The 12,474-nt window shown below is 33.2% G+C and overlaps 1 protein-coding gene, 1 long non-coding RNA gene and 1 other non-coding gene across 3 annotated transcripts; 1 reads left to right on the top strand and 2 right to left on the bottom strand.

Moving 5' to 3' along the window:
* Positions 1–963: 963 nt before the first annotated feature.
* Positions 964–3,026, bottom strand: LOC141656188 (uncharacterized). Its single transcript, XR_012548411.1, has 2 exons — positions 2,658–3,026; positions 964–2,124 (listed from the first exon to the last, which is right to left on the bottom strand). It is a non-coding gene; the product is annotated as an uncharacterized LOC141656188 (long non-coding RNA).
* Positions 3,027–5,302: 2,276 nt separating this feature from the next.
* Positions 5,303–5,376, bottom strand: TRNAN-GUU (transfer RNA asparagine (anticodon GUU)). The gene has a single exon. It is a non-coding gene; the product is annotated as a tRNA-Asn (tRNA).
* A 2,483-nt stretch (positions 5,377–7,859) lies between these two features.
* Positions 7,860–12,119, top strand: LOC141657624 (protein neprosin). The gene is made up of 7 exons (XM_074464912.1): positions 7,860–8,306; positions 8,647–8,733; positions 9,203–9,484; positions 10,083–10,253; positions 10,481–10,534; positions 11,307–11,453; positions 11,564–12,119. The coding sequence occupies exons 1-7, from the start codon at positions 8,079–8,081 to the stop codon at positions 11,939–11,941; spliced, it is 1,347 nt and encodes a 448-aa protein (XP_074321013.1). The 5' UTR covers positions 7,860–8,078; the 3' UTR covers positions 11,942–12,119.
* The last annotated feature ends 355 nt before the right edge of the window (positions 12,120–12,474 follow it).

Raw genomic sequence — 12,474 nt, 5'->3', positions numbered from 1 at the left:
GTTAAACTTGTTCAATTTTGGGAAAGTTGAGTGTTTACTTTAGCTTCCAAGTTTCAATTGGCGGCCGAATTAATAGAACATGAAACGACATGAATGAATGCGGCATGTGAACAAATTGAATGTTTTTTTTTTTTTTTTTTTTTTTTGGTGCTTGAACAAATTGAATGTTGATGGGGTTGTTTCACAGCTACTCTTTCTAATTGCAGGAATTTTCTTAATAAGGTGTTCATGTAATAAACGAAATAATAACGATGTTTGCAACAAATAAGAAAATGAGATTATATCTATATGGTTGTGTTGATTTTATCAGTGAAGATCTCTGTTTTTCGTGGTTCGCATTTTGTATACTCCCTCTTATTCATTCATTTCTTCCCATTCTATTTTGCACAAGAATTAAGAAAATGATTTTGGACCATACAAAACACTTCATTCCACTCTACCCCACATGTAATTAAATTTGGATCACACAAAAGTTACCAAAAAAGGAAAAAGTGAAGAAAACTCGACTTATCCAAAAAGGAATGAGGGAAGAAATGGGTGAATATGAGGGAGTATAAGTTTATATACATTTTGACACATCAACACTTTAACATATATTTTGTATATTTTTTTATTTGTAATAACTGACGTGTTAAAAGATATGTTAATTGCCACAGAGAATGAGACTCAAGAGTGGACAAAGGACAATGTCAGTATAATCTCATTTTCATATTTCTTACAACTATTTTTTTTTTATTATTTGATTTATTTCCAATGTCGAAATAAACTCTTTCACTCTCGTGTGAAATATCTCAACTTCTAAACGTGTGTTTTATGTTAAATTGTTAATTGACTAAAAGCTTATCATCATCATATTAACTAAGTGAAAACTTTATTATTTAAATTTGTAAATGGATATCAAGGTGAATCTCATTCACTTTCCTTTATTTTTCATTGTTCATTCCATTCTTTTACCAACTCTTATAAAACATGTGAAAATCACTTTACTGATTAAAATCGTTTTCGTCTTCAAACAAGTGAAATAAGACTTTCGACATAATCTCTAACTCCCTCGAATGAAGGTAAAGCGCGAAGGATAAATTTCCCTAGCTTGCTGCTTTCTTCTCCCTGAGGCGGTAATTCACTTAGATCCTCGACTACCTTTAACTGTTTTTGATGACCTACCACCAACTTACCCGTTGTAGAATAATAAATCAAAGTAACATCTCTAAGATTCTTCGAGTCGACTACTTTTTCCCAGGAATTCCAATCATCCTTGTGTTTCAACTTCCAAACACTAATACAATTACGATAGGAGGTCGCGTGGACTGCAAGACAGCCTTTCAAATTCATCAACACGGCAGGTTCCCTCAAATCGGCAAACTTCATCCTTGGTTTTACCTCGTACTCTTCACGAACTAAATTGAACGAGTATATGAGTGCCCACATTGGCATAGATTTTATATACATTGAGAGGCCAGTAAAGACAATCGTCGACCAACACTGGCGCACCAGACTTTATCTTCATCAATGCACCATACCTGTCTATGCTACAAGAAATCCTTTTCCACAATCTACCCTTCCATGAAAAGGTCCAAAAAATACCTTGATGGAGATTGAAAGCGACTATCCTGTAGTCGTCGATGGAAGATACGTAACCAAACCAATTGAACCATTCTAGGAAACATTCATCGCCAGGCCCAAGAATTTCAACTTGCTGACCCGTAGCTGGGTTTAATACGTAAAATTTCATGGCACCCAAACACGATGAATCGAAATAAAAGCACACAAGTCCATTACAGCAGCCAATTACTCTTATCCAGGTATATTCACCGCCAATTTCACGAGCCGGAACAAGGAAAAAATTAGAGGTTTCAACCCTGACATTTTTTTGAAGCAGCAAAAATTGGTGGCGAGAGCTAGAGAAGGACAGGTGAGACTTTGAGAATTCAGGGGTAGAAATAGTAGAACGCCAATTTTTGCAAACAGATTTAAAGCGGATTAATTGTTTAACAGGGAGTCTTGGTAGGATGTCGTTGAATATGAGGTGATCAGGAAGTGTTGCAAGCCTGTGTCGCTCATCATCCTCGTCCTCGTTGATACATTCTTCCTCAAGAAGATTTGGGGGCTTCATTGTCACGAGATCTGTATTCTATTAAAACTTAGAAGAATAGAATTGTGAATGAATTGCATAAATACATCTCAAGTACAATGCTTATGCTATAAGGAATCCAATCAAGCTTATAAGAAGAACTGCTACTGCAAAATGGTTAATGGGCAGAGATGCGCTACTGCTACTGCTACTGCTACTGCTACTGCTACTGCTACTGCTACTGCTACTGCTACTGCAAATGGGCAGGGGATGCTAGGAGACTGCTCTAGGCATACCTTTGTTCCCTTACCTCATTACGAATGAATTGCATGCTGTAGACTATCAATTTTAATACAAACATATCGAACTCGGTTTAGAATAACAACAATCTAACAAATTAAAATCATACTGTAATAATTATTAATCCACAGCATAATCACCATCAAGTTACAATATTCCTCCCAGATTTGTCCATATTAACATAATCATCATCATCATCAAGTTATAATAATACTGTATAAACACAACAATTAAACAAAAATAAATCGAATTAAAACTTAGGGAATCTAAAAATTAGGGTTTATACCTCAAATAGGAAAGAGAATAAGGGTGGCACTCACGGTGGTTGTTCGCCGGTGGTGATATAACCAAAGAAATAAGGATCAAGTTTTACAAGCAACAAAATGACGATAGCTTTTGGTTCCCTTAATCTCCCAACATTGGGAAATTTTAGACCCTCGGATTTAAAATCGGGTCAAATCTCGGGACGTGCCGTGCCTGGTTCGTGTCGGACCGTGCCGTGTTTGGGCACAGAAATTCCCAAAAAACGCAGTCGCGGCACGCCTCCAACCTGTTCGTGCTGTGCCCATGCCGTTCATTCGTGTTGTATCGTGCCTGTGTCGCCCGCCTTAGCTCGGTTCGGATTGCCATCTCTAAATGAGGGTTTGATCAATAAAAGAACTGTCCTTTATCGGTTGTTAAATTTCATGTATTGTCATTCCTTGAAGCATACATCCTAAATATTTACATAGACCTGTCAAACGGGTGCGCGGGTCGGGTCAGAATATGGGTTTGGTTAGAGTCAGAATACGGGTCAAGAAATGATTTATAAGAAATGATTTATAACGATTTTTTTAATCAAAAAAATATTTTTAAAAATTGTAAAATACATTTAAAATTAACATTTTAATCATATTCAATGTTTAACTTAATTATATTGATATAATATTAAAATAACGTTTTTTAAATAATTATTTTATTATTAAATATAATAAAATATAAAATTGACTTTTTAATTGTGTTTGTAATTTTAAGTAATAAAAAAAATATTTTCTTAATTATTTTTTCAAATATAAAATATTAATATTAATATTTTAATCAAAAAAATTATTTACCTTTGACCCAACGGGTCGGGTCTCGACCCTAAATTAACGGGTCATTTCGGGTTCGGGTCAAGCAGGTCGCCGGGAAAAAATTTTCGGGTTTTGACCCTGAAAAACGGGTCGGGTCGGGTTAGAATTTGACCATAGTATGCGTGCAATTGTCTCTGTCATTTCAACAATCATTTATTTAATAACAATACTCCAAAACTATTGGGGTGTTTTTCAAAATGGGTATTGCTCTTTACATAACCATTTTATTCTTTCACATACTTTTGTTTCTGCAAAAGTGGTAATTGAGCATTTGAGCCCCATTACTTTGTCTGATTATGAAATTCAACCTCTTAAGTTTAAATTGTACTGATTAGGCCCCATAAGTTATAAAAGGTGAAATTAAATCCCTCACCCAAAATCTCATGACTCATGAGAAATTCAATATATCATATATAAAAAGTGAATTTGATTATACTTTTTAGAAAATATACAATCAAAATTCAAAAAAAAAAAAAACTAACAAATGAAATTATAATCGAAAATGAATTGACATCATTTAGAGAATATTTTAAATTATTTGATAGAAAAAATATTTAAATTTTATAAAAGAACTAAAATATTTTTCCTAAAATTGTTAACAATTCTTTAAAAATATACAGTATATAATTTTTTTTTTTGAAAAAAAAATGAATCTCTAAAAATATGTGTGCCTGGTTTTTAATTGTCTAAAGTTTTCTTAGGTAACAAATAAGTGTTTTAATAATAAAACGTTTTTTTTCTTAAAATATAGTATAAATTAAAAAATTTTATTTTTTTCAGATTTTAAAAACATAATTTTATTTATATTTAAAAAGTCCATATTTTTTTTAAATAAAACATAACTAATTTCGGTTTTTAGAGTACGAAAAAATGAATTTCGCATGAGTTTTTGATTTAGAGCTTAATTTCACTTTTTGCAAAATTTAAGGGCCTAATCACCTCAATTGAAACTTAAGGGTTGAATCTCCCAATTATACTAAGTTAAGAGGCTAATTTATTACTTTCGCGCTGTTTTTTCATAAATTGTGTCTCTTCTCCTTGAAATATAATCAAATTACTCCTAAAATCTGCAATTATAGATCAACATTTATTTACTCTTGGTTTCTTCTTATAGTGAACTGATAGATGATCAAAACTAGGATATCATCCTTTGACTTTATTTAGTGCTGATAGGGTTTGGCCTTTTGTCATGCTGTTGACTCTTTTTCTGTCATCTCATTGTGGATATTCATTGTTGTTTCTTGTTAGATTGCATCATTAGTCGGTACGTTATTATTCAGAAATTGCAAACACTCAAGGGTACAATACTACAATTAGTCAAGTCATTAATATGTTAGCTAAAATGGGATAAGCATTCGAAGCAATTAGTTACAGTTGTATTAATTATCTAGCGACTTATGATATCATTGGAAAGTTTGTTAAAACAGATGTTGTATTGCTTTACTATCTTTCAACTATACGAAAGCTACACCCTGGAAAATTTCTAGGTCCATGCTGAGAAAATAGGTGTTTCTGTGCAGCTGTTAAACAAGAATGCGGGGATCTAAGAAGGATCCAAATATCAGTATTGCTAAATCAACAAGTGACTCTGGCCTTAGTTTTCCTGCCTTACAGCTTCTTGCATTAAAGAAACCGACTTGAATACTCAAAGAACGAATGGGTTTCACACTATCAGGTAATTATGATTGCAAATTAACCCAGTACACATTTTAATTGGGTCTGTGCTACTTACTCACTGATTTATTCACGTCGTACGTCAAGATTTATTGTGAAGTTGCAATCATTAATAAATTTAAAGAAAAAAAGACTTGAGGGAAAACGCTAGAAGGAGGGCTTGAACCTCCGACCTTGTGGTTAACAGCCACACGCTCTAACCAACTGAGCTATTCCAGCTTCTTGTTTAATATTTTGTTAGTTTGTAAATAAAGTAATTAGTACCAGCAAATGGATCTCTTCTGTGTAGAATGCCATCACTGCGTCTCATGGGCCATGGCTTTCTAGTTTCTACCCCTAGTCCCCCCCATTAGGAGTCAGTAGACCTTGCAGAAGTAATATGACCCAACTAACTAAATTCAAATTACTTGGTTTTTATCTAAGTTAGATCCGAAAAGAACGACTTATAGTTGATCAAGACCTGAATGTGAAAATCACGAATTTTGAAAATGAACTCTAAAAGATTAAGAATAAGAGTTTTAAAACTAAAACATGACTATAAATGAGAGATGACAATTTGAAAGTTTCATCGTGAAATAACATGAACCAAACTGACAAGATCCAAACTGCCACATATTTAAAATGGTCAGACAAACTGCAATAAGAAATAATCTTACTCGTATTAACTCGACCCAAAATAACCAAACCCACTCAACTAAATCTCACATCCAAAATCAAAAGTTCAAAATTAAGAGTCAAACTTAATTCTTTCACGGCTAATTTTACTTCATTTAGCAAATTGGGCTGGATTATTCATTCACTAGAGGTCTCTCTAATGGCTGGGGTGACCAGCCTTTAACTGTAAGACTAATCTAACCATAAAAGTATGAGCTATGACCTATGGGCCTATGACAAACAAATATAAAGAGGAAGGTTAACAAATTTTTGTAACGAACAAAGTAACTGAAGTATGGCTTGTGACACCAAAGAGTATGGCATACAATGATGCAAATAACTGACCAACTCAAACATTTGGAATTTCCTTGCTCAGTTCCCCATTATGTGGAAGCGGTACCATCATAAATTGATATGCCGATTCTCCGGAGTAGTGGCTCGGAGTCACCGAGTGACCCTCGATGACTCCGGATATAATAGTGTAAAATTAAGGTAGGTATATGATCGAAAGTGAATTTAGCATTTATATAAGAGGGTGGAACTAAAATTCAATATCAAGCGCTCTCATTAAAAATATTATACGTAGTAATTACATATTATTATCCCTTTTGCACTCGACATCTTTAGTTTGTGTCATTCTCTTGCATTCCATAATCGTGTTAGATTATAGATTTTTTTTTTAGCATCACAAATTCACAACTCAAAAAGAGCAAGTCTTTTTTACATTGAAATTATTGGGAGAACTTTTAGGCTTTGTTCTTTTGAATCTAATTTATATTAGACTTAGTTTATTACAATTTATAATTAAATAAATTTAGTTTTAGTCGGATCTTAATATGAGAGTTACCGTTTATATAGGCCAACCTTGATATTGTGATGAGGGCTTAAAGCCAAAATCATTGTTTAGATCCAAACAATATTTGAATTTGTGATTATGATGACAGTGAAATGATTTGGCAATTGTTTGGTGTTTAATAACAATGGCTCATGGCTCATTGACCTTAGATAATCAAATCTGCTGTTATTGCGGGAGGCCAAGAGCTAATCAACTCCTCTATAAGCTTAAGTAGCCAATTCAAAACACCAGAAAATCTGCAACAATTGCACATAATCCAAAACTAGCAATCAACTCATACATCATCCTAAAATGATATGTATGCCATGTCCTTACTAAGTACAAAAGCACAAATAAAAAATCAATTAAGTAATTAATAATCGAATTCGTTTACAAAGAAAGAATTATAATGATTTCAAATAAAATAATTGTAAGAAGTCGTCAATGTTACAACTTAATTGTTCACGCCTTAGTCGTACATTACCCACAAATACAAATAAATGTAGTATGATCTTGACAAACTATTAAAACTTGAATTTGAATACTTTTCATTTCCTCTCTAATACATCCATATTTAATACATTTTCTCTCTCTATCCATTAAAACTTTATTTTTATGAAACGATTACAAGTATTAGATCATCACAAGATTTGATCCGGACCGTTTATAGGAAATGGAGGTCCATTTCTTTTAAGGAAATTGAAAGAATCCGGACTACTAAAACTTATAATCTTCAATAACAAAAACTGATAGACTTTTTTAAATTTTAGTGACACGATCAACTGTTTACATCTGATAATAACAAATACGTCATTTATAAGTTAACTTCCGCCTGACCTCTTGATCCTTCCAATGCATGATCAGCTTGTGCATACAACTAACAAAAAAAAACCAACATATAAATAAATTAAAACCTTTCCCATCATGTTACTATAGAAGTAATAATGAAAGTGTAGAATATACTTCAAAATATTAGTTGTAGTACAAGAAGTATATAGTAGAAGATTGGTAGTGCATGCTTGAAGCAAAGTTAATGCCCCCTTTCCTCAACTAAGTGTGTTGGCAAGTCGCAAGTTGAGTGAGTGATAAATAAAATCATTATAAAACAAGTTTAGAGATTCAAGTTTGGAGGTTGCAATTAATATAGGTTGGTCCAAAAGTTAAGGCCTTTAACTCCACACTACTACATACATCTTCCTCTTCAAATCAAAACCTCTACTAATTTTGCCATTCAACAATTCAACTCATTTTTTCCCTCTATTTTTTCTTGCTACATAAAACCAAATTTCCTTTTTTTATTCTATAAAACACTATAAATTAGAAAAACAGGGGAACTCTGTTTTTATTTTGAAACCATTTTTTTCTTTGTGGATTATTCACTAATTCAACAATATGATATAAACCCACAAAAAAAAAAAAAAAAAACACAAAAATGGGAATTGTTGTTTGCAAAAAGAAGAATATAGTTTCATATTGTTTTTCATCTTTTCATTCTGTTCTTGTTTTGCTATTATTAGTAAGCTTGTTTTTGGAAGGATTTACAGTTGTTTGTGGGTTAAACTACACAAAATATAGAAATAGAAAAGTTAGCAAATTAAGGCTTGATAGAATTCAGAATCATGTTGACCAGATTAATAAGCCTCATGTCTTCAGTATTCAGGTTACTTTCTTTCTTTTATTTTTTATTCTTTGTGCTTCTTTTGTTTATTTTTTTTTGTTAGTTTGTTCTTATTAGTAGTTAGGCTAATATAATAAGACAAATTAATAATGTAGTACTAATCTTATATCGGGTTTTCTAACGTGTACCCTAAGGATACACATTAAAAGTCTAAATAAAGAAAAAACGATCTTATATTATTGTTTTAGGCTTTTAGCTATTGTTTCTTTTAACATTATTCGAAGAATTTGGCTTCTGTATTTAATTCGTTAATTCGATTAATGAAATAGACGCGACTTATCTTTTACGGTCCAGTTCATGTCTTTTGTTTATCGATTTTCAGAGCCCTGACGGAGATATCATAAATTGTGTTCATAAGAGAAAACAGCCTGCTTTTGATCATCCTCTTTTGAAGAATCACAAGATTCAGGTACGAAAATTAGTTTAACTCGTGAACTGAATAATTTACTCGTCGTACCAAAAAAAAATTTACTCGTAAATTGTGTTTATAGAGTTTTCAATCTATAGTAAAAATTCAAAGTACTAGGACTAATACAATTCCCACCATTGATTTTTCGTACGTTTTCACATTTAATTTAGTAGTAATGCTTTGGGTCCCTTGACTTTATACATTTTGTTAAAGGTTATTAATAAAGATAAGATTAGTCTTTGTTCATGATTGTCATATGAGTACGATAATTTAATTAATCGATTCTAAAATACGTACTCATATGGTAATGTAACGCTACATGAGATTGTTTTGTATATATTCTAGCTTGGGATATATCAAGAGACGGTCTAATATTGAGTTTATTGGGAGATTATTTTCAAATTAACATAAAGATTTCTAAAACCATAGTTCACATGTTTACATGTAATGTGTTTAAATAATGTGTCAGAAAGAGCCACCAGAAATGCCAAAAGGCCTTAAAATGAAAATAAATGAGGAAAAAGATGGGAGTAGCAAGAATAACAAAGACGGATCAAAGGAAATAGATTGGCAAATGTGGCACCTCAATGGAACAAGATGTCCTAAGGGTACTGTTCCGATACGGAGGAGCACGGTGCAGGATGTTCTACGGGCCAAGTCTTTGTATGATTATGGCAGGAAATCGCCACGATCGTTTCCCTTAACTAACCGCAATGATGCTCCTGATGGTGTCAATGGCAATGGCCATGAGGTAATCAATATATAATATTACGTCTATTTGGGTTAATTAAGTTTTAGGCTCAAAATGTAGTGTTAAAACTCATGAGAAAACGCGGTTGGTGCAAGCCAGAACGCTGATGCTGTTTTTATGTCTAGTGCTGGAGACTGATAAGCATGGCATCATAATTTGCTAGTTTGTTGAGTTCATCATGGTAAATTGAAGTAGTGCACAAGTGAATGTGATTATATATTTGCTTGATGACGAAGTTATACTCGACAATCAATTTAAGAGAACGTGTCATATAATGGAATTTTTACTGATTAATTATGCAAACATAACTTGTTCGAGCACATTTTAAGAAAAGTCTATTTTAGACGAATTTTGTTACCAGAATTAAAGTATTTTACTAATTTTTAAACTTGGCCGAAGCCGTTACCATTAAGTTATGCCTATTTCCGCCCTTGCCCTTGGTTATTGCCCTACTCAATCGAAATGCGGTTTGATTCATTCTACACCATCACCCATGGAACGTATGTATACACAAGTTTACTATGATGATGTAAACAATTTAATCGCTTGAAAAACCCGACTATTTGCACTTTTGATTAGTTGGACATATGTATTGTAGCATGCAATTGCATACACGGGATCACCGGAAGAAATATATGGAGCGAAGGCGACAATAAACGTATGGGATCCGTCAATTGAAGAAATAAATGAGTTTAGTTTGTCACAAATTTGGGTCCTCTCCGGTGATTTCGGGGGCCCTGATCTCAACAGCATTGAAGCTGGATGGCAGGTACTTTCTCCCTATTCTCCTCTCTAGGCTCTAGTAGCTGCCTTATTTCTGCATTACTAAAAGTTTCAAACAAAATAAAGAGGTGATTTATTTATGATCATTATCGTATTTTAAAAAAATCGTAATTAGTCATATAGAATGAACGAAATATTAAAAAAAAACGATTGAATAAATTGGAGGAGGCTTAAGGCATTGATGAATGATGATTGTAATACTGTACTAGTCAGGTCAGTCCGGAGCTTTATGGTGATACGAGACCAAGGTTATTCACTTACTGGACGGTATGATCTATTCCTTCATTTTTCATCTTGTTTCCTTTGTAACGATAAAATTCCAACACATATTAGTTTTCATATCCGGACAAAATTCCAAACATCTAGTTCAAGAGATACAACAACGAACAACAATAGTAACGATAATATTACCCTAAATGGCTTACATAGCAAAATTAAATAGGCAACCTAAAAAGGTGAAGGCTGGGTTGGAGTGACTTGAATGTGTGAGACTGTCTCACATAATATTAGTTTACCAACACATATTAGTTTTCATATAATGGATGGTGCGGTGCGTCTTACGGTATGAGACTGTCTCACATAATATTTTTTCCGTCTCAATCATTTGTTAAAAAAAAGTTATTAAAAGCTTGGTCATAGGGTGGGAGTGTAGGAACCAATGAGAATCGCATAAGCATTAAATAGGACAGGTAACAGGAGAGTGAGATTCAGCAGTAGCCCTTTAATTAAAAATAAATAACTAGGACGTGGATGTCAGTGTGAGTTAAATTAAAGGAAACATAGTGACCAATAATATTTATGTAGATCATATATCTCCCACTCTTACAATTTAATTGGACGGACCACCTTTCTCATTTACTCTCATTCTATACCATCATGACTTTAACACCACCATCCTATTCACTCCACATTTGAGTCCGTGTCAGCTTCCATGTTTCTTGCCTCCTTGGATAACGCAAGAATCCTAGGCTATTTTTAACTAGTACGCAATTATTATGTGAGTCGGTCTTATACTATAATTTGTGATTAATATTTGCAGAGTGATTCATACCAAGCAACAGGATGCTATAATCTTCTATGTGCTGGATTCATTCAAACCCACTCCAGAATTGCCATTGGAGCCGCGATATCCCCTGTGTCTTCCTTTTCAAGCAATCAATTCGACATTACTATCCTTATTTGGAAGGTTTGTTAATTAATAAAAGAAGTTATAATTCACAAACTCCGACATTAAACAATAAATACCAGACATTTTGAATATGAATATCCGATCTGAACCATCACTCTGAATTGCAGGACCCGCAATTTGGGAATTGGTGGATGAACTTTGGTGGTAACATAAACGTAGGGTATTGGCCAGCAGAGCTATTCAGCAACCTAGCAAGCCATGCAACGTTGGTAGAATGGGGTGGAGAGGTGGTCAACACTCGGGCTAATGGGCTCCACACATCAACCCAAATGGGCTCGGGTCATTTCGCAGAAGATGGGTTTGGAAAAGCCAGTTACTTTAGAAACCTTGAAATTGTGGACTCTGATAATAGTCTAAGCCCGGCCCATGATCTCTTATTCCTTGCCGAGGATCCCAATTGTTATGACGTTCAAAGTTCGTATGATAATGATTGGGGTCAACATTTCTATTATGGTGGGCCTGGGAGAAACCCTAAATGCCAATAATACTTGGCCCAAAGGCCCAAACTAGCTTAAGGCTATAAGTAGTATACATAACACCTTTATGTAGTCGTTATTAATATAAGACGGTTTTAACTTTTATGAGTATGATCAGTCTCATAGTAAACACGTGTATTTATCTAAAAGTTAGCTATATACCAATCACATTATATTTTTTTAATGATACCGATACAAGTAGATAGATCCGTTTCTATTTTTATCAAATAACAGTATGTCAAAATAAAATCTAAAAGTGAAATAAATGTGAGTGCTTATGTTTGGATTTTACACTTTCGAGCTTGTCTTACCTTATTATGATCCCTTAAATTAGGTGTTGATTATAGTATTAATATTAATATTAATTCTTCTATTTTGTTTATTTGTGTTAAGGTAAAATGCAGTTTACGTTTTTCAATTTTAGTGTTTCTTTTGGTCTATCTAAGTATGTAGCAAAAAATAAAATATTAAATGTAATGGTGACATAAAAGAACAACTGAACAAAGAAACAAAACTAAAATAAAGGAAGTGGCAATAAATTA

The sequence above is a fragment of the Silene latifolia genome, chromosome 5 (assembly GCF_048544455.1).
Source record: "Silene latifolia isolate original U9 population chromosome 5, ASM4854445v1, whole genome shotgun sequence".
NCBI lineage: Eukaryota > Viridiplantae > Streptophyta > Magnoliopsida > Caryophyllales > Caryophyllaceae > Silene > Silene latifolia.
Note: the sequence above shows the minus strand (reverse complement) of the source record. Positions and strands in the feature narration are given on the sequence as shown.

Coding starts and splice junctions, on each gene's coding strand:
- LOC141657624 (XM_074464912.1), top strand. CDS start 8,079: ATGGGAATTGTTGTTTGCAAAAAGAAGAATATAGTTTCATATTGTTTT. Junction 8,734..9,202: donor TGAAGAATCACAAGATTCAG/GTACGAAAATTA, acceptor ATAATGTGTCAG/AAAGAGCCACCAGAAATGCC. Junction 10,254..10,480: donor GCATTGAAGCTGGATGGCAG/GTACTTTCTCCC, acceptor TGTACTAGTCAG/GTCAGTCCGGAGCTTTATGG.